The 27031-nt window shown below is 35.6% G+C and overlaps 1 protein-coding gene across 6 annotated transcripts in view; it reads left to right on the top strand.

The window, feature by feature from the left end:
* The window catches only part of TTC33 (tetratricopeptide repeat domain 33), a 28452-nt gene extending 3255 nt beyond the window's left edge, over positions 1-25197 (top strand). For 5 of the 6 annotated variants that reach the window (XM_064480300.1, XM_064480303.1, XM_064480297.1 and 2 more), the window contains exons 2-6: positions 931-1152; positions 11586-11735; positions 18421-18502; positions 19941-20072; positions 23168-25197. In XM_064480300.1, the coding sequence (XP_064336370.1) occupies positions 932-1152; positions 11586-11735; positions 18421-18502; positions 19941-20072; positions 23168-23521 (939 nt within the window). In that variant the 5' untranslated portion in view covers position 931 and the 3' untranslated portion in view covers positions 23522-25197. The remainder of the gene's footprint in view (positions 1-930; positions 1153-11585; positions 11736-18420; positions 18503-19940; positions 20073-23167) is intronic. The other variant, XM_011000713.3, reaches the window with a different exon arrangement.
* Positions 25198-27031: the final 1834 nt, after the last annotated feature.

The raw sequence follows: 27031 nt of genomic DNA, 5'->3' as shown, positions 1-27031 counted from the left end.
TTTGAAAAACTTTTTTATTATGGAAAATTTCAAATGTATATGAAAGAAGAGAGGAATCCTATATACTCATCACCTATCTTCATCACTTATCAACTCATGGCAATCTTTTTATCTGTATCACTGTTCCATAGCACCCTTCCTCCTGCTGATTACTTTGAAATAATTCCTAGATATCATGCAATTTCTTGTAAGCAATTTTAGTATGTATTCCTAAAAGAACAATGTTCTTTTTGTAAACATAATCATAATACTATTATCATACTTAAAACAGCAGGAGTTTTTTAATATTATCAAATATCAAATCACTGTTCTGGTTTCCCCTATTATTTTATAATGGTTTCTTCCTCCATGGACTTACTGAAAAACATCCAGACATTATATCTGGTTAGTATGTCTCTTAAGTCTCTTTTAATCTAGGGGTTACCTCCCAATTTGCCTTTTTTGCTTGAAGAAACCTGGCAGTTTATGTCTTAAAGAAACCAGTTTTATTTTTCTTTCGTTTCTGTTTTTTTGCTGTCTGCATCTCTGACATTTAGCATGCTCATCTGTAGCCCACATTTCTTTTTTTTTTTTTTAACATTTTATTGATTTATAATCATTTTACAATAGCCCACATTTCTTATAAATTGGTAGAGGCTTGTTCTGATGTAACATTAACTTTTGGCAGTAGTACTTCACAGGTGCTGTGTCACCTTCACCAGAAGATACATAATGTACACCTGTCTTTTTTTATGTTGTTAGCAGCCTTCGATGATTATTTAGATCCACTATTGAATTAGGGGCTAAAAATGGGAACAGTCTTAATCTTTCAATCAATTAAACAAAAATGGTGACAGTATAATTTTAGTATCCCTTCTTTACCTATTTGTTGGAATACTTCTATAAAGGGCCAAATTTGAAATTTAAAACTCTTTCTTTGTAATTTTCTAGAATGGCTTCCTTCGGATGGAAAAGGAAGATTGGCGAGAAGGTCTCCAAGGTCACGTCCCAGCAGTTTGAAGCTGAAGCTGCTGATGAGAAGGATGCAGTTGAAAACGATGAAGGGAACTGGCTTCATGCTGTTAAACGGAGGAAGGAAATTCTCCTTGAAGGCTGTGCTGAGAAAAGTAAACAGTTGAAGGACGAGGGAGCCAATTTGGCAGAAAATAAAAGGTATGTTTTTAGAGTTTTCTTATAGAGAACAGTTTTGGTTTTTGGTAGGGCAGAGTATTCCTGAGATCACCCAGAGATCTAAAGTCTGGCCCATGTGCCTTTGACTGGTGTCTCCCGTGTGGTGTCGAAGAGTTTGAGGAATTACAGGAAATAGTGCTAAACGGAAGCACTTCTTTTCCTTTTCTGTGTTCTTTTTTCTTCTTTTTTTTTTCCAGTCGGTAAGGATGGTTGTAAGATTCCTTGTTAATCATTTTTGTCATAATTAAGTCAAAGTTGAGAAACCAGCATTTTTGTTTCTAGGCATGTTATTATTTTTTATTCTGAGAGTAATCTTTTATTAATGTATTTTAATATAAAGCATAACATGATGCTTAAACCGTAATAGCTCCTCAAATTGGGAGTAAGGGTAGAAAATAAATAACAACTAAGGACAATTAACAGCTTAATGGCCTAATGTTAGGCTGTGAATTCTCATTTGTGGTGTTCTAGGCATAAAGTCTCTTCTCTTGCAGAACTTTTCAAGATTGGCCATTCTGCCTTAGAAGAAAACCAACTATAAATTTTCCACATCTATGAAATGACTTTCAGAGTGTCCATAAAACATCTTTAGAAATGCCTGTAAATGCCTGTTAAAGGTTCATCGGCTTTGTTGTTTTTTTCTTTTTCTCTAGACCACACTAGTGTGGAAGGGAAAAGCTATTCAGTTATTGCCATGGGATTCCCTCTGAAATTTCCTGTGGTAGATGAGAGATAGCAACTTTGTGGATAAACAAAATCACTCTTGTTTTTTTTTTTTGCCTACATGTCAAAACATTGAGTCATTTCACTGAAATCAGCTGGATTGGTTGCTTTATTTTGAATGGAGAACACTGTGAGATGATTAAGTTTTTTAGCTCTTTAGCATTTGTTTTGGAGTAATGTATACACAGCTTTAGAAGATAACTAAACAGAATTAAAGGAATCTGGTAGAAATTAGTCTTCTGGCTACTCTAAGCCAAAAATAAATAGAAATAATAGTTTAAAAATATCTAAGAGAGTATTAAACTTGATTGAAAGTAAGATGAGGACTAGAAAATAACATAAGGAAGAATAGTGAAGTTAAATAAAAAAAGATACAACTCAGTCCCTGTCTTCCAGATCAACTTCACTTTACCCCACCATCATTTTCGCTGCATTTTTAACCATGTTGGCTTTCCTTATGTTTTTGAACACAGTTCTTAATACAACTTTGTCTTATGACTCTGTCTGAAAAGCTCTAGTTTCCTGTTTTCTGATGCTGTCGTCTTGTCCTTCAGCTCTCTGCTCATGTGTCCTGTTCTCAGGGAGCCCCTCCCTCCCAGACCATCCAGTTGAAAGTAGCACCCCTGTGCTCCCTCTTTCTCCATCATAGTGGCTTTAAGATTTTTAGTATGTCTCCCGTTTGAAATTACCTTACACACTTACTTAGTTATTTGTTTGTGTTTGTCTCTCCTCTATGGAACTGTAAGCTCCAGGACAGTAGGAGCTTTGTCTAGATAGACTTTGTACTCTGTCTGCAGCTCTTAAAACAATTTGTAGCACCTACCAGGCCCTCAATAGTTACTGAATATTTATAAGCCTGCTATGTTTTGCTATATTATAGTTAGATAGGTTTTTGTGTATTAACTACCATATATTGCATTATATCTATAGGAATATACATTTTTAGATTCCAGATTAGAACATAGAATTCTGAGTACCTTTTTTATTTCATCTCCCAACCACCAAGAGCCTTTGGGAATAGAATTTTCCTGCTCTTCACCTGCATGAGAATATGACACTTGAGAATTATTGCTCTTTTCTGAGTCTCATTCCTTTCCCCACAAGCTATGATGGTAAGGATTAAGTAACAAAATATGGGACAGCTTTGAACTTGGAATGAGGAATAATCCTTAGACTGTAGAGAAGTAGGGATGCCTCTGGAGGAGTTGCTGGAGAAGGAGGGAGGGAGGTTGACAAAAGGAGGGAGCTACTTCTACTTCCTGGGATACATTCTTTTTTTTTTTTTTTTAACATTTTTTATTGATTTATAATCATTTTACAATGTTGTGTCAAATTCCACTGTTCAGCACAATTTTTCAGTTATTCATGGACATATACACACTCATTGTCACATTTTTTTCTCTGTGAGTTATGGGATACATTCTTTTGCCTCCTTGTGAGTTTCTTTTTTTTTTACCCTCAAGATTTTCTCATTTGGTTTTATTTAGCACTTTAAGAGAGTTGTCTCAACACACTAAATAGAGCATGATCCAAGTGTGTTAATTGCATTCTTTCTCTGAAGGAGGCCCGATTCTTAAGCATCACAGAGTCTCCTGCTGTCTGGTTTACTTCACTAGTAACTAACTATAACTACTCTGAGAAAAATTTGGTTTGCGGTGGAATGGTTTTTACATTCTGAAGTTGTGCCTTGTAGTATTCATGATTTTTTGTAACAAAAGACTGGTTTACTTTTCTACCCAAGACCTTACAGAGACAATATAGTGAGTCTAGTGGTTATGAGTGAGGGTTTTGAAGTCATTTTAAGTCTAGTTAGATCCTAGCTTTATAATTTCTATCTGTGTAAACTTTGGGCAGATTCTTAACCTTTTACGTGTCAGTTTCTAGTTTCCTTATATGTGAAATGGTGATACTTACCTCAGACTGTTGGGGGATTAAAGAACAAGTCCAGGGAAAAGAGCTTAGCATGCCACCTGGCACCTAGTAGGCACACGATAAATGTAGTTTAGGTAATTTATTTTAAGATTTTATATGTGATTGGTGTATTTCATATAGTATTAAAGTTTTTAATAAGGTATTTTGATCAGGTATCTTTTTCTAGAATTATTGCTAAATGGCATATGTTTTTTCAAGAATTACCGTGTGGGTCCCAACTTTGATATACTGGCTTTTAAGGTTTCAACCACTAGATGGTGATAATTGGTTGTGCAGCTAAATGATCTGATGTTTTTTTTTCTCTGTGAGAGTTAGTGTGTATGTGTGTGAAGCAGGAATATAATTAGAATTAATAACATGAATTTTGTCTCTTGTCTGGAAAAGCATACCTACCAAAGTGAACTTGGGGGTGATCTGGCCATGTGAAACATGTTCTGTTGAGTGCCAGCCTGGATATATTTAATGACAATGATCTCGCCTCACATTCCGTGGAAGAGGATAGATGCAGTCAGTGTAGAATGCCTTTATTTTTCTCACCACCACGTCTTTCAGTCTGAGTGTGTCTGCATGAAAGCTGTCTGCACTCACTCTGTGGTAATGAAGGCCCCTGCTTTTACCAAAGGCTCATCCCTCCACTCCTGCCTAGGCCTCACCCCTCCTTGCCTTTTCAGGAATATTGTTCCTAAAATCCCCTTTCATTTTGATGTCACCTGTTCTTTCCCTGTTTTTTTTACTCTATTTTTTTTAATGGCATTATAGTTGATGTACAGTATTATATAAATTAACAGGTGTGCTGTATAGTGATTCACAATTTCTGAAGGTTATATCCACTTATAAAATATTGGCTATATTCCCTGTGTTCTACAATATATCCTTGTAGCTTACTTTATACAGAATAATTTGTACCTCTTAATCCCCTACTCCTGAACTGCCCCTCCCTGTCTCTTTTAGCCCCCCTCACTGGTATACAAACATACCCTAATAGGATCCATTTAAAAACCTTCCCTTGACTCCACTCACCTTACCATTTCTCTGCTTTCCCTTCACCACAAACTCCATTTCTTGATGAATCATCATCCTTTCAGTCCATTCTAGTCAGCCTCTGTCCCCACTCATTCACCGAAACCACTCTTGAAAAGGTTATCAGTGACCTCCATGTTGTGGAATCCAGTCATCGTGTCTTGGTTCTTACTTGCTGTACACCTCGTCACGTCCTCAACACAGCAGAGCGCTCCTCCTCAGTACACTGCTCCAGTTTGCAGCACCACACTCTCATGTGTTTCCCTTTGTGTCAGTGTCCACTGCCTGTCTATCTTCCTTGCTTGCTCTTTTCTTTTGCTCACTTTCTACATATCGGTAGGCCACAGTATTTAGACAATACTGTCTCCCTTTTCCGTATGCATTCTTGCCCTTCTTAAACATACAAAGTCGCTTGCCTTCAGTACCATATCTGTGCCAGTGGCTGCAGTGGTGTCCTCCCACCTCATTTACAGACTCTTGAGTCTCCCATGCTTGCTTTATACCCACTTGGGTGTCCAATTAGTATCTCAAACTTAACATGTACTGAGCAGAACTCCTGATTTTTCTCCCCAACATCTGGCCCTTTCCAGTATTGCCCATGTCAGTAATAAAAGGTGCCACCATTGACCCAGTTGCTTAAGCCCAAAAGCCAGGAGTCATCTCTGCTGGTTTAATGGGCCAGTCCAGAGCCAATCAGCCCCACTCACCTCCAAATGCCTGCTCTTGAGACAGCTCATGACATTTTTTTCTATGTTTTTTTTTTTTTAAGTGAAGTACAGTTGATTTGCAATATTGTGTTAGTGTCAGGTGTGTAGCAAAGTGATTGAGATATACACACATATATATTTCAGATTATTTTCCATTGTAGGTTATTACAAATATTATTATTACCATGAAGTGCTGGCAGCTGCTGCTGTCATCACAGGCCAGAGAGCCCCCACGAATGGTGCTAACTGATAATGAAAGACCATCATACCTTGACACTGGCTAGGTTGGACCTAGAGGTGCTCTAGAGGGACAGGGTCACCCACCCAGAAGTGTGAGTGGGTTAAAGCCTTGTGGGGCCAACTTTGACTGATGGCAGACAGGTTATGGGGAGGGAGGCTGCAGATAAATTTTTCTTCCTTTCCCCACTGGACTGTTTCCAATACAAAGAGGTTTCACACTGTCTCTGAAGAAGTTCTACAAGATTAGCAATCATCTCTGTTTGTTCTTGAAGCTTTTGCCAGCTTAGCATATGCCTTGTATTTATTCTCCCTCTTTCCTGCCTCACTTTTCTTTTTTTTCTCCCCTTACTCCTGCCTCCCTTGAATCCTACCCTCCACAGAGGGTCAGCTTGTATGCTTAGGCCTCACGCTTAATTTCCCAGGTCACCCAAGCTAAGACAGTATCCTGGATTCTTTGCTTTTTTTACTCCTCATACCCTATCCAAGTTGAGGCCACTTTACTTTTTAACATATTCTAAATCACTTTTATCCTCCCGTCTGTTTTCATTGCTGTCATCCTAGTCTAATCTACTGTCATCTCTTACCTAGATTAATTACCCTGGTAGTCTCCTAACTAACAGGTTTCCCCTGCTCATTCTTACACCCCTGGAGTCCATTCCCCTCCCCTGGGCCTGACTGATCTTTTCAACATACATATCAATTCATGTCTCTGTGTTCCATGGAAACTTTACAAATTCCCCATAATTCACACAGGTAAATCTGTACTCATGATCAAGGCCTGCTAGTTCCGTGATCATGGCTTTGGACTGCCTCTCTGACCTCTCACAACCCTTCCTTCTTCCACTGGAGCCATGTTGGTTTTCTTTCCTTGCCTCAGAGTGTAGGGTGTTTGATCCTGCCTTGGGCTCTTCCTTTGTCTGGAATGGACTTCTCCAGATTGTCTGTTGGCTGACTACTTTTTGTCACTCAGCTCTCAGCTCAGATGCCTTCCCAGAGAGATCCTTCCTGACCATGCATTCTGAGTAGCCACCTGGTCACCCCCATCACATCGTTCCATGTGTTTGTCATCGTGGCATGTACCATGTTTTAACTTACATTTGTCTTTCTCTGCCTTCTTCCTATGCACATTCTAGGATGTAAGCTCTAGAATAGTAGAGTCCTTTTATATCTTATTAAATCCTGCTTCCTGAGTACCTAGAATACCACCTGGCCTGGAGTTGTATTCTACTCTGGTGCTCAATAAATGTTTATTAAATGAATAAACTGGTAACTATATAGCTCATTAAACTTGATGCTGTAGTAAATTACAGATCTAATTGGAAGCAAACATGTTAGCTAAACATGTTGATATTTCTATCTGGTAAATAAACGTGCTAACTTATTTGACTTGATCACCAGCTGTTCTTTACCTCAGTGTAGGGTAATATCTCACCCTGCCCTGGTGCAATCCCTGAACTATTCACTCTGCTTCCTTCTTTGTGCTAGTTCGGGTGCATACTGTTAAGGTTGTCTTTAAACAGCCTGAATCAGACTTTGGTCACTTATTAACCACAGTGACTTTAAACCAAGTTTTTATCTTTTAATGCTTCCTATCCAGCAGCTGCAGTAGGGCAGTGTCTGTTCAGTCTGTTCCAAACCAAGGTTGAATTAAGAGATACGTTGTAGAGGTTATGTGAGACCATTGATTTAGTAGGTGCCAAGTTTCCTATGACCCCAAAATAGAGGAAGTAGGTGGTGCCACCTTTTATTTGTAGGTCAGGAGAAGTAAATCAAAGAGAGAAATGAGACATGAAGGAGGGGAAGGAATTCAGCAAGCTGGAGTGAAAAAGGAGTGAAATCAGTATCTGCCAGTTCTTGCTTCTCTTTAACCAGTAGCAAGCAGCTCACTTGTTTCTTTCAACCTTTGTACGCTGTGGGTGACAAAGCATATTTCCTTTAGCAGTTCCTCTGCTGACAGCAATGGTTATGTTTTCAAGTCAAATCAGTGCAACTTGGAAAGACATTTTTCCTTCAATCTGTATGCCTGTGTTTGCACAAATTCGTGTTTGCATTCTGGCTTCAGGAAAAGAGAAAGCAGACCTAGTGATGGTCAGTGTCATCTTGAACTTCTTGGTTTATTTTGTACTTTGGGACAACTTAAGCTTAGGTGTGTAAGCAGCTTTGTGGGAGTGAGTAGGATGAGCCAACATGATTCTTAGTAATAGTGCTGTTGGCATTTTGGGCAGGACATTTTGTTTTACAGGATGATCCTTTGCCTTGCAGGATGTTAACATCCCTGATCCCCTGACACTAGTGCCTCCAAGTCTTAGTGACAACCCAAGGGCCTCTATAAATTGCCATCAATACCCTACATAGGGTGATAACTGCCCCCAGTTGAGTTAGGCAGAAAATAGTATTGAAAGTTTAAAAAAAAAAAAGGCATTTGACAAATGTGACAAATTCTAACAGTGGTTGGGCCAAGTAAAGTAGAAGTTGGCAAACCACAGTCTATTTTTATAAATAAAGTTTTATTGGGACACAAACACGCACATTTGTGTATCATCTGTGGCAGATTTTGTGCCACAGCAGAATTGAGTAGTTGTAACAGAATGTATGACCCACAAAGCCTAAAATATTCACTGTATGCTGACCTTGACCTTTAGCTCCCTCCTCAGAAACCACAACAACTCCTGAAACCTCAGATATCCCAGGGTCTTGCTTTTTTTTTTTCCTTTTTCATGATGGGGGAAGGTAATCAGATTGATTTATTTATTCTTAGGAGGAGGTACTGGGGATTGAACCCAGGACCTCGTGCATGCTAAGCATGCACTCTACCACTTGAGCTATGTTCTCCCCCCTCAGATATCCCAGGGTCGTAAGGTACCTCTGCTATTCCTGGAATTCCAATCGCTTGTTTTTTTTCCACACATGTTCATTCCCCTAGTCTTGACTTATCTTATAATTTCTATATCTGGAATGATGAGATCAAACAGTAAGAATTAAGGTGTTTGCTACTCTTGTCTTAGGGTAGAATTTGTTTCTACTCTTTCCGTGTGTCCACATAATTTCAATAAGTGATAGTGACTGAAATCCAGAGCAATGTAGTACTTATTTTTAAAGCATATTTATATCATTTCCCTCACTCTTGCCTGATAAAAACGTACTCAAACTCTACTGTGAGCATCATCTCAATGCTTCCTCCTGCTCCAGATCCCCTTTCCTTAAATATGACTGTCCTGAGAGAATATGCCACTGGGAAGTATATTTTTTCTCTTTCATTGTTTTTGCTTTTTTTTCCTTTCTTTTTTTCTAAGCCTGTCTGATTTACGAGATGTTAGGTTTCTTATGATGAATGCTCATTGTGTGTAACCACACAGTATTTTCTCCTTGCTTTCTTCAGAATGCTACTCTATAAATTCTAGATAGAGCAAACTCAAAATAATTTAGAGATTTTCTTTTTTGGTTTAATTCAGGAAATTGACTATTGCCTAAAGATTGGAATCTGGTCTACCTACGTTGGAAATCATACAATTTTCACTTAAAGCTGTCTAAGACTACTTTCAGTTTTATTATAATTTCTCTATGGAAGCTTCCACAAAACCAAGGAAGTAAATTAAACTTTAATTCAAATATTATATGCTGAACAAAGGAAAGTCATTTCCAAAAGCAAAATCTAAACTGAACCAGAAAAGTTATTTTTGTCATTAAACATTTTGAGGCACAAATATTATAAATATTAGAAACACAATAGAAAATAAGGTTAAAACTTTAATGTTCTTGACAACATAGTTTTTAATAAGAAAATAAAATGAATCTTAATATTAGCTACTTATGTACTGAAATGTAGCTGTATAGGAATAGCTTTTAAATTCGTTTTGGTATTTCTACGTGAGCACATAAAATTGTACAATAGGAGTCAAATAGAAATCTTATGATATTAGTGGAAAGTGATGATCATTTGTGTTTAGTTATTTTTGACTTGACATAGACAAAAATGCTATAACATTTCTTCTTATATACAGTCAGTCCTCATTCATGAATTCTGTATTTGTGAGTTCGCTTACTCACTAAAATGTATTTGTAACCCCCAAATCAGTACTCATGGTGCTTTCATAGTCATTAGTGGGCATGCACAGAGCTGTGAAAAATTTGAGTCACCAGATGTTTATGTTCCCAGATGAATCAAACAAGACAATGCTCCCTCTGCCTTCTTGTTTTATTTGGCTCTTATACTGAAAGCAAGCGTCATCCCTGTGGTCTGTGTAGTGTTATGTTTTCCACATTTTTTTGCCTTTTTTTGTGATTTTGCTGTTTAAAATAGCCCACAGGTGTAGTGCAGAAGTGCTGTTAAGAAGGCTGTGATGTGTGTCATACGGAGAAAATATGTGTGTTAGGTTAGCTTCGTCCAGGCATAAGTTACAAGTGCTGCAGGCCATGAGTTCAGTGTTAGTGAATCAGCAATATATAATAAGTGTCTTTAAACAGGAACACACATAAATCCCATATTAATCAGTCAGTTATATATTAATCACTTGATAAAAATGTCGAGACCAGAGGCTGGCTGGTCTGGAACGTAACCCCGAATATCTTCCAGGAGTGATGATTCAGTATTTGCTCATTCAGACTTTATGGTGACTTTACAGAACATAACTACTGGGAATGAGAATCAACTATATATAGAATAAAGCTTTTGAGTTTAGCAGTGTTTTAATGTATGCAACTTTTCTTTTGTCAAGAATTTAAAGTATCAGACAAGTAATTAAAATTTACTTTAAAGCTGCGTAACATCTAAAAATCTCTGTGATTCAGCAAAGATAAAATTATGTTCAACATCAGTTGCCATTGTTGTTTTATATTCTGCTCCCCTCACCCTAATTTAGTTTAGTGTATTAATTTCTTTTATCTATTTTTACTCCTTGAGTATTTATTTAGTGCTTTTGTTAGGCATTGATGCCACAAAGAAAATAGTAGATGAGCATCTTTTGTGGAGTGACACAAAGAGAGAAGCTGTTTTGATGTGGAGTAAAGAGTACTGTTTTAGAGAGTTCATGGGATAATATAAAAGGAGGACATTTAATTAGATGGGGGAATGGAAGAATTAAAGAGAGTTTGGGAAGATTTTGGGAAAAGATAGCATCAGAAGAGTCATGAAAGACAAATGAAAATTAGCTGAAGAAGGGACAGAACAGTGTTCCAGTCTGCATGTGCAAAACCAGGAGGAGACCAGAGAAAATCTCTCCCATTGAAGTATTGAAACTAGTTCAGTACAGCTGGAAGGAACATAATATACAATGTCTGGTGAAAGAAGTGTCTAGAGGTAAATGGAGACTTGGGAGCAGAGACATGACTGTTAGGTGCATAGCTGAATTTAACAGGCCTGAACTCCAGCGTCCTTAAGGTAACCAGGAGCTACTGAAATATTTTAATCATTAAGTGAACTTACCAAAATGGATTGGAGTCAGGCAACACTGGTCTCGGGAAGACTGGTTAATTGAATTTTTGACAGTCCTGGAAGACTGAAGACCTACACTGAGTCGTAGCAGTGACAGTGGGTTCAAGGAATGGAATTAGAGAATTGAAGACTAATGTGACCTGGGTGGGGCAGGGAGAAGTGCAGTGAAGAATGGCTTCAGGATTCTCTCTTGTGACTTGATGGTGCTGTTCTTTAAGTCAGGGATATAAGGGTGGAGTAAATTTGGAGTAGGAGATGATGGTGAGTTCAGTTTGGACATTTCGTTTGAGGTTTATGTCAGCCACCTTTGATGTAATATTCCTGCCCAGTAATCTTCTCGTTTCTCTCTTTGGAATTCTCAGAAAAACTTCCCAAATGAGTTGTCATCACTCATTGTCCCCACTTCCTTACTTCTGCTTCACTCTTTGGCCTGGTTTCCATTCCTGCCATTCCAAGAATACTGCTTTTGATCAGTGTCACCGAGGACCTACATGGTATTGGATCTCTCTGAGGTATTCAGTAACTCATCACTCTCTCCATGACAGACTTCTCTCTTGGTTTCTGAGAAATCACACACACTCCTGAATTTTCTCCTTCCTTTTTCCCTCTGCTTCTCAGTTGTCTTTGCTGGTCTTTCCTTCTTTGCTTGATCTCTGAATTTTGAAAACTCCAGCCCTGGCCTCTTTTCTCTTTCCTATCTACTCTCTCTCTCTTTATGTGCTCTTTCCCAGATTCATGATTTGTTTAATTCTCGAAACTTTTAATGAAAAAGACAATGGTACATACTCATGATTTTAAAAAGCAGATGCAGTAATAACAAAGGACATGCAGTGAAGAGTCCTGCCCTTACTCCTGTCCTCTAGTCTCTTAGTTCACTTTCCCACAGGCAGCCACAGTTACCAGTTTCTTAATATCCTGCCAAAGAGTATATTTATAAACATGTGGGTCTAATAGATCTTTTTTTGTTTTGTTTTGGTTTGTTTTTTCTTTAGGGGGGCAGTAATTAGGTTTGTTTGTTTGTTTGTTTGTTTGTTTGTTTATTTATTTATTTATTTATTTATTTATTTTTAAAAGAAGGGACTGGGGATTGAACCCAGGACCTCGTGCATACTAAGCACACACTCTACCGTTGAGCTATACACTCCCCACCCTATAGATCTTTTAAAACATCATAAATGATAGCATTCTAAATATAATATATATACCATTCTCTCCCTTGCCTTTTTTACTTAATATATCTTAGAGATCATTTTGTATTCTTACATAAAGAACAGTTTTTTTTTTAATAGCTCTATAGTAGATCTCTTACTCTCCAGGCTTTTACTGTCTAAAATCAGGAACTAGAGAAATTTAGATATAAAGGATTACTTGTATTTCATTATATGATGTATTAAAATATGTTAACTATACCTCTTTTGAAATAGGATATTTTCATCTTTAATTTTTACAAGTGATATAGTGGATATCCTTCAAAGGTCTAAATGTGCATACATACAGTTCAGTCTAAAAGAAAGATTTATAGAAATGGAATTACTAGATCATATTAGATGTACGTTTAAAAAAATATAGTTTACTTTTTTCTTTTTTGTTTTTGAGTATATTGTTATCAAGAAACAGACTTGGATTTTAATGGCTGTGCGTGTGTGTACATGTATGAAGATAGGGGTCATGCATGTAACTTTCCATTAAAAACTTTTAGTTTCCTAATAATATTCTAGTGACTCATACGTATTTAGTTTTGCAATTGTCCATAAAATGTTTTTTTGTAGCTGATTTTTTGACTGAAGACCGATCAAGACTCATAACATTGTTATAATGTTACAGGTTATGTGCTTTTAGTCTCTCTCTCTCTCTTTTTTTTTTTTTTTACTTTTGCACAATCTCTTATTTTTTTAATTTTTATTTATTTTTTACATTTTTTTATTGAGTAATAGTCATTTTACAATGTTGTGTCAAATTTCAGTGTAGAGCACAATTTTTCAGTTATACATGAACATACGTATATTCATTGTCACATTTTTTTTCGCTGTGAGCTACCACAAGATCTTGTATATATTTCCCTGTGCTATACAGTATAATCTTGTTTATCTATTCTACATTTTGAAATCCCAGTCTGTCCCTTCCCACCCCGCCCCCCGGCTTTTAGTCTCTTTTAATTTGGAGCAGGGTCTACAGACCACTGTTAGTGGACCAAATCTGGTGTGCCCATCTATTTTTCTAAATAAAGTTTTGTTGGGACACAGCACCACTCATTCAGGTTTTCTGTGGTTGCTTTTACACTACAGCAGCAGAGTCAGGTAGTTGGAACAGAGACCATCCTGCCTCCAAAGCCTAAAATATTTACTGTTTGGCCCTTTACAGAAAAAAGTTTGTGGACCTGTATTTAGAACATTAGAACAATTCTCTCACCTTTAAAATTTTGACTTTTAGAATTGACCAGGAAAATTGCTTAATTGAGTGTCTCAGACTCTGGATTTGCTTGATTTTTTTCCTCTGAATCATTTAATTTTTTTCCCTCCATCTCTTGTATTTTCTAAGCTGGAAGTTAGGTCTAGCAGCTTCGATTCAAGTTTAGGGTTTTTTTTTCCCAGAATATTCACTGTTTTTTTTTTTACTTTCTATTGCATCACATCATGATGTTTATAATGGCTGGGTGTACCTTGATGCTAAGATCAAGAGCATGCAGCATCCTCCCATTATACAGTTCTGCATCCATCTTTTTTCCCTAATGGTTTTTATTGATGATCAATGCTAGATCCGTTATCTCACATAAGTAATGATTTTTAAAATTCTAACAGTGCATTTATCAGCTGTTTTGCCCCTGTTAAGAACTTTCCCTCATCATTTGTTTAGAGATTTAGTTTTATATCTAGGTTGTTGAAGGAAAAAGTTCTATCTTTTACAAAGGTTTTGAAAATAATTAGTGTTCATGTACATGTCCTCTTATTGTTTACATAGTTTAAATTAAAAGTAGTTGTTCATTTGAAGTAGAGCTTTTAAGTGTATCTGTGTGTGTGAACGCACATGGATTTTGGAGACTAGATTGAGGGGAGAAGACATGAGAATCTACTGCTTTATTTATGTTCCATTATAAGAATCTTCTCCCTTTTCTGTCAGACTAAAATTTTAAAATTGTAATTCTAATTGGTAAACATGTAGGCTAGCTTCAGAGGATTAAACGGCCAGAAAATGATTTGTATTTTAGATATAATCTTACATTTAAAGAGTTTTAGTGTCATTTGAATTTTTGATTAATGTAGACATTGCTAGTCCTAATAACACAGTCAACCTGGAACTGAAGTTATGTTCCTTGTAAAGCTGGCAGATGATATTAATAGAATCTGAAGGGGGGTTGTGTAGACAGGTAAATATAATATTTGTTTTTCCTCATTGGCTTTTTTTCTTAATTAAAAGAAATCAGTGTGAATGATATCTTGAGTTATACAACCTTCCTTCCAAGATGATCTCATTTCCAGTCAGTTTTACATCAGATATAATATATGTATTGTATTTGTCCTCCAAAATACAATTTTTTATCTTTAATAATTATTATTCATGGCCCACTTTCTTCCAAGACAATTATAGCCAAAGGGTAAATTTTTTCTAGCTTTATTGAAAGATAATTGACATATAACATTGTGTAAGTTTAAGGTGTACAGTGTGATGATATGATACATGTATATATTTCAAAATGATTACTACAATAAGGTTAGTTAACACATCTGTCACCTCACAAAATTTCTTTTGTGTGTGGTGAGAACATTTACGATTCACACTCTTAGCAACTTTCAAGTAAATAATACGGTATTGTTAACTGTAGTCTCCATATAGTGCTGTACATTATATCTCTAGCATTTATTCATCTTATAACTGGAAACTTGTACCAAAGGGTGACTTTTAATGTCTAACAATAGAGGATCCATTTGAATGAAGTTTGCATTGGAATAGTAGTAATCAGTCTTTAAGCATTATGCTGTAGAGAGAAGCATTTGATGATTTCAAGACCTGAGAAAAATGTTTTGTGTGTGTTATATACGTTATATTAAGATAAACTGGAAGTATATATAATAAAATGTTGTATTAACTGTAGTTATCATCTTTGGGTGGTGAAATCGTGTGTGGAGGGGGGCACTTTCCTCTGTTATCTGATTCTTCTCTATTTGTATACCCAGGAAACAGTTTTTTATATCAAAGCAGGTGTCATTTACTCAGGTAATAAATATAAGGAAGACCTGATTTCTTTTAAGAACATTTTGTGTTAAAAAATATTGAATATGCAATATAAGCCATCATTGTATTTTAGTTGCCAGTATAGATTTGAAGTCTTGGGCTGCCTTAATAGATGTACATGTGTAGCTCAAAGAAGGATGAGGTCCACTGGGATCTGCAGACCTTGTCTTCCTCCTCTTTCCCTCCTGTCTGTAAGCTGTGGTGTTTTGTTGTTGTTTTTTTTTTAATCCCTGTTTAAGAGTCCACTGGTAGAATTCAGACTTTCTCCTTCCTTCTCTGTGTGTTTCTTTTTCCTTTTTTTTCTTTCTTTTTTTGTTTTGCTCAGTTGATACCAGGTGAAGTCCTTGTATCTTTTCTCTTCCATCTTTCTTTTTTTTAAAGTACATTTGGGTTAAAGGAGGCTGTTTTACCTGAGGGGCTGGGAAAGGAAAGACTATAAGAATGGGCCCCTTTAGGGGTTAGTATATTAATCCAAGTAGTATTATTGTCTGATAGGTGGTGATGCTACAGAGGCAGCTAGTTAATTAATTCTGTATAGTTGATAGTATTTTAATAGAGTAATTGGAAATTACAAATAAAGAATTTTAATGGTACCTGAAAAGATTCTTAAATGGCTTACTTTGAAGTGCACTAGGCAGATCTAAGCTGACATTGACATGAGAATTATTTTAAAATAACTGTGAACCTCAGATTCCCATGAAGGATAAGTAGAAGTGGACAGTGGTACACAGTGGTTTAGCCAACCTATGTCTACCAGCTACTTCGCAGAGTTTGTATGGAGAGTCGTGCAGGCCCAGCAAGTGGGCATAGCCTGACACTGCAGAGTGCCAGAGTCCATGGGAAGCAGAGTGGTGTGTGCGGCACTCCAAAGGGATCTCTGGGTGAGGTGGAAGGAGGTGAGATGGAAGGGGACAGCAGCCAGTGAGACGCCTGTCTCCACTATTACGTCCCACTTGTGGATCCTGGCTCTAAACAAACGCTTGAGCTTGGCAAAATCTTTGATAGAGAAGTAATTTTCACTTAGTAAAACTCTTAGAGATTTGATTCATAACATAAGAATACTGCGGATAGGTAGAGGCAGGGAAAAACATACAGCGTTGTTGTAGCACATCTTAAAAATGAGGTCAATAATGGTCACAATGTCTTCAAATCATTGGTAGTTCCTAAAATTCGAGTAGTCTTTCACCCAGCTTCAAACACAGTCTTCAGACAAATATCTCCTCAGGACTCAGCCAGCGTCCCTATTAGGGAAGAAGTTATTAACAGTAGTTCTGATAATCTGCATATTCAGATGTGATTTGTCTGGAAACAGAGAGTGCCAGCTATTGTGGAATGAATCTTCAGTTTACAGTTATCCATAGTCTGCTGCTACAGAATAACAGTAACCATTGCTACAACCCATGTGGCAGTTCAGGCAGGCTTTATAAAGTGCACTCCTGTCCACCCTCACCCCTGCTGCTAGCCTGCGGTTGGCAGTGTGGCAAACTTATTCTAAGATGGCTGAAGCCCTTTTGCCATTTTGCCATGATGGCATAAGATCCTGGACATGGTATTGCCCATTTGAACTGTTTACCAGTAAAGGAATGCTCTAGCAAGGTGAAAACAGAGTGTACTTTTTTTGTGTTCTTTAACTTTGTATTTTCTACCAAATTCTGCCTTTCTTTCTTTCGTTTTCTACTCCCTCCTTAAATAATAATCAGTGCAGATCAGCCCATGTTTTGGTTGTTATGTTTGGTTTGGATCTTTACATAATAGGTTGGAAATTATGTACAGAGGAAATGAAAGGTAACAGAGTGATTTAAGAGAAGGCAGTGCATGATGGGGCATAATATCCTATGAGAGATATTATCAGTGGTTCACAACCCTGATTTTTATTAGCATAACTTGGGGAACTTTTAAAAAGTACAGATGCCTGGGCCCTACTCCAAGAATTTGTTTTTATTGATCTGAGGCGGGAACCAGCATATATGTGTGTTTCCCCTCCAAAACCTCCCTAGATCATCTGTATGTAGCTAGGACCTTGAAAATTGGCGGATTATTTATTTTCCGTTTAGCTTTACAAAGAATGAGTAGCTCTGAGGGAAAGGTACAGGATAGAAAGTTTCATGTCATTATAATGAAGAATGTTCTGGTAATTTGAACTTTCTCCTAGGAATATTCAAGTATACATGAGTTAACCACTTGGGAAGGATGCTATGAAGATGACTTCCTTGGATAACATGTAGGACTTAGTCATTCTTTAATTTTATTTTTTTTAAAAAGTTACGCTGTGCTTCTGCAGATGTGGCATGGAGTATGCTAAGATCAGTTTGGGGCATATTGAGTTTGAGGTGTCTATTTGGCATCTAGGTGGAGATGTTAGCTCAAAAGAGTCATGACTGGGAGAGCATCAGTGAAAAGGTGATAGTGGAAATCAGTGTCTTCACACTATTTTTCATTCATGTGGCTCATTTCTTATAAACTTACCGTATATTAATAGTGATGAACAAGACATGGTCCCGCTCATGGAGCTTATAGGAATTGAAAACTGAAAAATCTTTACAAAATGACCTGGCAGCATCTTAAATTGTCATCTGGGTCAGCTAGATTGCTGCAGTAGAGCCAACAGTTGCAACTGGATTATAAATTCTTGAGAGAAATCCTTTGTATTGCATTTAAAATGAGTGACAACATATGCAGACATTGATGAAAAAAAACATTTTGGTGGTGACTTCTTAGCCCAGAAAATAAAATCTTGGAGAAAGATTTCCAAGGTCTTTTTTATTTATATTTTGCTTTTTTCTCCTTTCCTGTCCTTTCCTTTCATCTCCTAAATTTTTCTGCTTTTGTAACATCATCATTATCAGTTCTTGAATAGAGCTATTTCTTTATAAACAATTATTCCTTAGTATCTGATTTTTAAACTTGGTCATGTACTTTCAAAGAATTACTGAAAATATGATATTAATGTAACCTTAACAACCATAGATATCGAGAGGCGATTCAGAAGTGGGATGAAGCACTACAGTTAACCCCAAATGATGCTACCCTGTATGAGATGAAATCACAGGTAATGATTATGAAGAATTTCACTTTCATTTTGCACTGTGTTGGGTGAGCAGTGATGACCCAAAAGTGTTTCCCCCCATTTTCTCTTTCAAATGCAGTTTGTTTGGGAAAAAATATGTCACTATATTATTTATGGCTCTTCGTTAAGCATCAAATTAAGAAATTTGTTTACCTTCACAGTGAAGTTAACTTTTATTTCAACCTAAACTCTGGATGAGATTTGAGCAGATGGATATCTTTAGAAAAGTATCTGGTGATCTCTTTATATGTGTTAGCTTTCCTTGGATATTAACTGTAGTGTTTATAGTAATAACTCTGTCTCTTCAGAATGAGGATGGATTGGATTCTAAATGATAATTTCTCTAGAAATGGCTTAGTCCTTAGCTAGCAAAAGGTCAGAATAGACTCAATTTGCTAATAGTTTAAAAACAACATTTGTTTTTAAAAATACGTTTCTATTGTTTTGTGGGAAAGTTCATAAAGGAAACCTCTGAGCACTTGCATTAGATCATCCCAGAGACTTAAAATCTCTAACAGAGCATTAAACGTACTTTTGGCAGGGAATACTTGCAGTTCATCTTCGATCTACACACCGTGTAACAGATACCTTTCAGATGCTGATCCCCAACATAGGGCATATCCTTTTTTAGCTTTCAGTTTATGCAGGAAAAACCTGAATAAATTATATCCACCAAATGAAGTGCTGTGAGGACCTTCATTTGGATATGTCTAATTTTCAGTCATGAATATGTATATATTAAATGTAGGATTTGTGACAAACTGTATGAAATGAGTTATTTAATTTGGAACCTGATATCGATGGTTGTGTCACAAATCTTGAAATGTGAATGGTCTCAGAGATTATACATGAAATCCAGACCTTTTGCATAAATTGAAGTGGAAGATTCTGGAACTCCCTGATTTTTCTGGTTTGTATGGTTTGAAGAACCCAATTGTGAGGAGGCTGGTGGAGTGTTTAAATGATTTTTATAGCAGGAGGATGTTCACTAGGGACAGGATGGGTGGTTGAAGAACTTTAAATTTATCTAGTTGACAGCAGGAGCCAGAGTTCCCTAAAAACCACATTGTGATTAGAATAAATAGAAGGGGAATTGAGAGTTCAAATAGCTCTGAGCCACCGTGGCCAGAATATGACCACCTGGTTTTTACTAGATAGACAATAGGGTTCAATAATTGAAAAAGAAGTGATATATATTTTTCATAGTTATTTCAGTTAGGAAGAATATAATTTCTAATCCTTAATAGCAGAGGAGGGGGTCAAAAACCACAGAAATGGTATGTTTACCAGACTAAAAATATATTTTTAAAAATGAAAAGAGTTGTTTTCATACATTTATCCTTTTTTTTTTTTTCTAATTTTTAGTTTGCAAGTTTATGACTATTACTGATGGATTTTGTTTTTTCTTTTTTGGCTGTAGGTCCTAATGTCTCTTCATGAAATGTTCCCAGCAGTTCATGCTGCAGAAATGGCTGTCCAGAGAAATCCACATTCATGGGAGTCTTGGCAAACTTTGGGACGTGCTCAACTTGGATTAGGAGAGATAGTCTTGGTAGGGAAGTCAGATTATTATAATGATGACATTTTATTTTGACATGTTTTTGATCAGCTGAAACAAAAAGTAAATAGCCATTTATCAAATCTACACAAAAAGTAAATAGCAAATAACCTTTTAAAGGTATTAATCAATAAACACAGGTCAAAGTTGTTACCGAACAATTTTTTTCATTACAAACATCAGTGACATCAGGGTCAGAATGTTTTTCAGGTATTTGGCATCGTGGGAATTTAAAAAAAAAATTAACAAAACATTGGTATTTGGTAAACCGTATTTAAATATAAAATCACTTTTAGGTTAGTTCCCTGCATCATTAAATTTACCACATTATAAAGTGCTATCAGTGTCACCATGGAGACAAAACCACTGAAAGATTATGTTGAGGAAGGAACAAAGTAGAATATGGGAGAGTGTGGTGATAAATATTTAGACTGAAAAGTTGCTGGGCTCAGTGAGAGGAGAAGTGGGGAAGGGTAGAAGCTTATGAAATAATTGTGTAACATTTAGTAAAACTGATACTTAATGCTTTTTTCAACTTGTCTGGACTATACCTTATAGGCAGCAAAGGCCAAGTAGGTCAGAGTTGGCTATGAGAATTGTCCTGTTTTTGTGTTTGTTTTGACTGAACTATATATACCTGACAGCTAATTTCCTAAAAAATGTTTGCAAATCTAATAAAGTAGTGCCAAGTTTCCTTCTTGTTATTAAGTAAATTAAGATTTTTCATTCATTTATTAGCTTTTTACAGTTAGAAATAAGGTAAACAAAAAAACCCAAAAAAGTTTCCTAAAGGTTGAAATTATTTGCAAAGCCTGAATTTAACTTTACTAATCATGGTTCTAGTAAGTTGTGGATAACTTAGATTTTTCTGGTACTCTTATAAATATATCATTATTTCTAATTACCAAAAAAAGGTGTTTGTTAAGTTCTTAGAAATAATAACTGATTTTGATTAGAACAGAATTGATTGAAATAAAGTAACTTAAAAATCTGAATAAGATTCACAGTGATGGAAACCAGTTTAACCAAAGGTGGTTTTCTTCCCTTGCCATTTAATGTAGTAGTCCTCTTTTCTCTTTTTTATCTAAAGATTTAAATCATATCAGAGTTGGGAAAAAGAAATTTAAGGAATTTAGTTTTCTAATAGGTTAACAGCAAAACAAACAAAAAACTATCCTATAATGCTTTTTTCCCATTTCTCCTTTATTAAAAACTTACAAATCATTATTTGTTTTGCTTATAAGTGCCTGTGGTAATGGGAAAAAAACTCTAGGACATAATGTTCAACAAAGATTACCCTATAAAGAAAGAAAATATACTGCAAATGAGACAACAGAGACACTTCGAATCAGCCAGTAGAAGTAAAATTATTCAATATTTTAACCTTTTAAAATAGGAGTACCAGTTGTTGATCTGGTTTTTTTTGTTTTCCTCCTCTTGATCCTTATGTTGTAAAATTCTTGGAGGAATTGAAAGTGGTTTTTTTTTTCCCCATTTAATATAATTTTAGGGCTCTACTTGAAAAAAATCTGAATCTATAATTTTTATGTAAATTTAAGCTGTTCTTTTGAAACACTAGAATGGTTAAAAAATAACTTTGCTCAATGTCATAATGAAGGGATACTGTAAAGAAATATATTGAAAGCAAGCTAAAATTTCTAACATCTAACAATTCTTACTATATATACATATGGACAAAAACATAAGAAAATACAAAGATAAATGGAACAGATAGTAAATTAAAAGTCAATGGTTGGATATATCTCTGAGTAATTATTTAGATTTTTATACGGATCTGAATGTGTATGTTGGAAAATGGCTATAGGCTTAGTTTGTTCTTTATTTTCCAATTCTTTGAGGGTAAAGTTTTAGGTATTTTTACTTGAGATCTTTCTGTTTTTGACATAGGCATTTATCACTGTGTACTTCCCACTGAGTTCTGCTCTTGCTATATCCTGTAGTATTAGTATATTGTATTTTCATTTGTCTCAAGATACATTTTAATTTCTCTTTTGACTTCTTCTTTGACTCACTGGTTGTTCAAGGGTGTGCTGTTTAATTTGTACATACTTGTAAATTTTTCCAGTTTCCTTCTGCTGTTGATTTCTAGTTTTATTCCATTGTAGTCAGAAAAGATACTTGATATATCTTCTTAAATTTAAGGCTTATTATGTGACCTAAGATGTGATCTATCCTAGAAAATGTTCTGTGTGTTCTTGAGAATAATGTGTGTTCTGCTGCTGTTGGTTGAAACATTCTATATATGTCTGTTAGGTCCCTTTGGTTTAAAGTGTTGTTCAAGTCTTCTCTTTCCTTATTGATCTTCTGTCTGGTTCTATCCATTATCGAAGTTGGGGTATTGAAGTCTACTAATACTTTATTGCTGTCTGTTTTCCCTTCAGTTCTGTCAGTGTTTGTACACTTAAATGTTCTGATGTTGGGTGCATGTATACTTACATAATTGTTGTATCTTTCCGGTGAATTCATCCTTTCATTATTATATAATGTTCTTCTTTGTCTCCTGTGACACTCAAGATACGTTATCATTATTATAATCTAAACTCTTGGCTTCAGAGATACGTGTTCCTGGTATGTTTCTAATCATGAGTTTTCCTGGAAATCTGCACATTCGTATGTTTGCCGAACTGCAGAAGCTGAGCAATGCATTTGCCTTGTTCTGAACCGTAGTAACAGTACCTCTGTTTTAATAGACTTTTAGTCCTCATCAGCAGTTTGTCAGTCACTTTCTTTCACATTCTATAACTTTTTTTTTTTAACCACAATCATCATTCAGTGGTTAGAGCATAGCTCTAATTTTCATCTTTATAGTCTAATATGTTAAGGAAAAGAAGAGACAGAGCTGTGGATATTGTGTGGATTATCTTAAATACACTCATTTTTCTTATTTTCTGTTTTTTTCAGTTAAAAATATTATTCATTTATTTATTATGGAGGTTCTGGGGATAGATAGAACCCAGGACGTTGTACAGCTAAGCACCTGCTCTGCCACTGAGCTATCAGCCTCCCCACAAATACACTCATTTTTCAAAACAAAGCAGACAAAAAACTCTGACCTTATTTCCCCCTAGGCAATTCGAAGTTTTCAAGTAGCCCTTCACATCTATCCAATGAACCCTGAAATGTGGAAAGAAGACCTTTCTTGGGCAAGAACACTACAGGAGCAGCAGAAGGTAGCACAGAGGATTAAAAAAAGTGACGCATCCGCAGAGGTAACGCAGTTCTCACCAAAGTCAATTCCTGACTATGACTTTGAAAGCGATGAGATTGTTGCTGTTTGTGCAGCTATTGCTGAAAAGCAGAAGACGGTTTCCGCAAGTAAAACAATGGTTATCGTGTCGGCATCCGGGACTGTGGAGACTGTAACTGAGGAGGAAGATGGTGCTGCACCTCCAGATGGCTCTGTTTTTATCAAAGCCCGGTGAAGCTTAGCAGGCAGCGTTTGAATCTGTGTTGTCACTTACACAGTTTAAGGCTTAGGGACATTTATTCTGGAGAAACAGGGTAAAACTCCTGTTTGTAAAATATGTTTTTCAGATGAGGCATATGAAAACTAAATGAAAGAATTATTGTACAGTGTTTGGACTATGCTTTCATAAGTTATGTTTTCAGCTTTTTAAGATTAAAATTCTGAGTACAGTGGGTTTTGATTAATAAACTTAATTTAATCCAGATATATAAGTGAATGCATTTTAAAGACAACTTGGAAAGTACATTCTCAAATAGTGAATAACTTCATGGCCAGTGTTATTAAAATGTTGACTTGTTGACTTTGTGTTCTGATTAAGGAAGTAGGTGATATCTTTCCCTGCTGCAAAGATACCACTGCTACTGTTCACTCTTCTATTTTTCTTGTTTCATTAGAGTAGAGTCACAAAGCTTGAATCTTTTTGACATTCATTTTGATTCAAAGTTGGTTTTATGTGGAATCTTTGAAAGTCCAGCTGGAAATGCATGCAAATATGTACATTCTGAACATTTTCTGAAGTTTCTCTTAATTCTGATTTGTGCTTATGTTTTGACTTAAAATTATTATAACGATGGTAAGTTGCCACCTTCAGTATTTGTTAAATGTGTGAAGTACTGTTAAATGTCAGAATGTTTTTTTTTTTTAATATCAAAGTAGGTAGTCCTTACCACAAGCAAGTCATTTTTAAGATGTGCATTTTTTTAAATGAATGGCTCTTATGGATAAATCATAACAAATTGTACTGCTATATTGTCCCAGTCAAAAGCAGTATTTTCTTTTCCTTGCTTTTAAAAGGTTAAAAACCTTGAACATAACTTAATTTCTTTCTTATAACTTTCTAGCTGATGGTTTAGAATTCCTTTTCTAGATAACTTTTCTAGAACTAGTCAGTGAATTGAGAAACAATCACAGTTTTAAATAGCTAAATTATATCTTTCTATAAATTAAAATGTAGGAGTGTTATTAAAGTGCCAAAGAGTGAATACCTTAGGCACAACATACTAGAAACTGAAATGTGATCTACAGTGCAATCCCGTGGGTAAAAGAGGATATATTGAAGAGGATATTTCATTGAAAGGCTATAGTCACATCCACAAATCAATACTGTCGTTGCTAATGTTAATTATTATTTTTATACTACATATGTTATAGTACAGTTATATAGAACTGCTGATACTGTTACTTCTGAAACTCAGGAAGCTATTATTAGTTGAAAATTAATTTTATACTTGTTAGAGATGAAGTAAGCTTCTTTATTTTAAGGAATTGTACCTTACCCTCTTGGAGCATGTGCATAATGGAGTACATTTTTCTGTGATGGTTTAGAGAACATTTCTTTTAGTGGAATGCTTACCTCTTTTTTTAAGAGTTGGAGAAGTCAGCATTTGCATTGGAAAGTATTATATTTTTCTCCAAAGTTATACCAGAAAGTTAGTTCTTGTTAGAGAGATTAGTTTTAGAATGATCCAAAAAACAAATATTAATTATACTTTATTCTGTTGAATAAGGAATATTGTCAAACGGTAGATAGTTGGGTATCTAGAGAGGTGAGCACTTACCATCTGTTGTTTTGAATAATGAGTGTTTTATTGTGCAATTTGTGAATAAATAGGTTTTTTTCCTCCATTTAAAGATTTGCCTATTATTTTGTGTTGTTAGCTTTTGAAAAATTAAATTGCTTTATTTAATTTCCTTCTTATGTGAAAATAAAATATGTAAGCCCCTTGTATGGTGTCTTGCATGTGAGGTATTCAGTAAATGCTATTTCTGTAGAATTCTGTAGAAGAACTTGAGTTAATTTTGAGTTATTTAACCTCCTTTCTTTTCATTTTAAGAAAGGAGAAATTCTTTGTAATCTTTTCCTTACCTGAAAGTGGAAATTCACTACTTCTGGTATCATAGGGCAGAAGGGACTATTCTTGGTATAAGATCTATACGTCAACCCAAAAGAAGCAAGACCGAGGATGGAGTACATGTAGCCACTAGATTCTGTTTATGAACCTCTTGTTTCCTCTGTATTGACATGGGGTAGGCCAGCTTAGTCCCTTCCTTACTCAGAGATAAGACATAAGATGGTTTAGATGTAAGATGGAGTAGAGAAAGAAATAATGAATTATGGAGAAAGAAAGCAGCTCATTTCTTCGGCCCCCAAAGATGCTTAGCTAACACTCTTCTGTGCATGAAGAGAAAATGCATATGTTATTTTATAAGGATGTGAATACTGATAGATCTTACTAAGCTTGCTTATGGCAATAAATTCTTTTGAATCTGAAAGAAAAATAATTGATGTTCATGATAGTGATATAACTAAAGATATTTAATATACTTCCTGAAACAACCCTGTAAAGACTAAAATTATATTGAATATAATTTGTATTTTTCTTGTTTGAAAATTGTATGGCATAGATGCTCATTGGTCGGAAAACCACACATCCAGACCATGCCTGATAATTTGAGAATTATTTATTATTCTCTAGACATCAGTTCTTAGATTATAGAGTATTTGTCTTAAATGTGCTAACAAAGTCACACACGAAATAGATCACAGAACCTAGATCTACTTTAATTGGGGCCTATGTACCCAATTTTATGGTAGTCAAAGTATGAAATCAGCTTTTAAATTGGTGTTCTGTGTTGAAACTATAATGAAGACTTTAAATAAAAAAGTTTGTCTCAGAAAGCTAGAGTTTCCACGATTATAACTGACCAGTATAGCCTTTTCAGTTTGAAAATTGTGTTTTATATAATGATGTCAAAAGCTTGTTTCATGAATAAAGAAATAAATATTCTTTATTTATTAGAATAAAGAAATGATTATTTCTTTAATTTCAGGCTTCATGAGTCAGAAGCCCTTCTAAATTGACTCTGGACTTTAATTTCATGACATACCTGTATCTAAATGAGTTATGAGTTGACACAAGGACCATAGTTCTATAATGATCTTAAATCAATGGGTATATTAAGTATCTTTTTCCTAAGAGATTATTATGAAACTGATGGTGTATTTTGTAATTGATGACATTTTAGGATTGAGAAAATAATGTTTTTTTAAAATAATAAAATTCACAAATTTATAATTGATTTACTCAGTACCAGAGTAAATTAAAACAAAATATGTCATTTTAGTCACATGCGGTTAAATATGCCCACTTGAATGGAAGAGAAGGTTTAGCCCTGTATCTAGTGTACTGTGAATTGTGCCTTAACGTGTTGTTGTGTTAACTTGGCTGCTGTGTGTGCCAAGGTGGAAGAAAGGTTGAGAAATGCTGATCTACATTGTTGGGAAGATAGAAGGTGGGAATGGCCTTTTTCCTACACTGTTGCTTTGGACATCCATTAACTAAGGAATTCCAGTCTCTCCCTTTTCCCCTCTCTCCCACCTCCCCAGTCAAGGGAGTTTAGGATAAAGAATTGGACATACAAGCCCCGGTCTGCCTTTTTTTTTTTTTTTTTTTTGGATGCCTAT

Source organism: Camelus dromedarius, chromosome 3, assembly GCF_036321535.1.
Source record: "Camelus dromedarius isolate mCamDro1 chromosome 3, mCamDro1.pat, whole genome shotgun sequence".
Classification (NCBI taxonomy): Eukaryota; Metazoa; Chordata; class Mammalia; order Artiodactyla; family Camelidae; genus Camelus; species Camelus dromedarius.
This window is presented reverse-complemented; position numbering and strand designations above follow the sequence as displayed.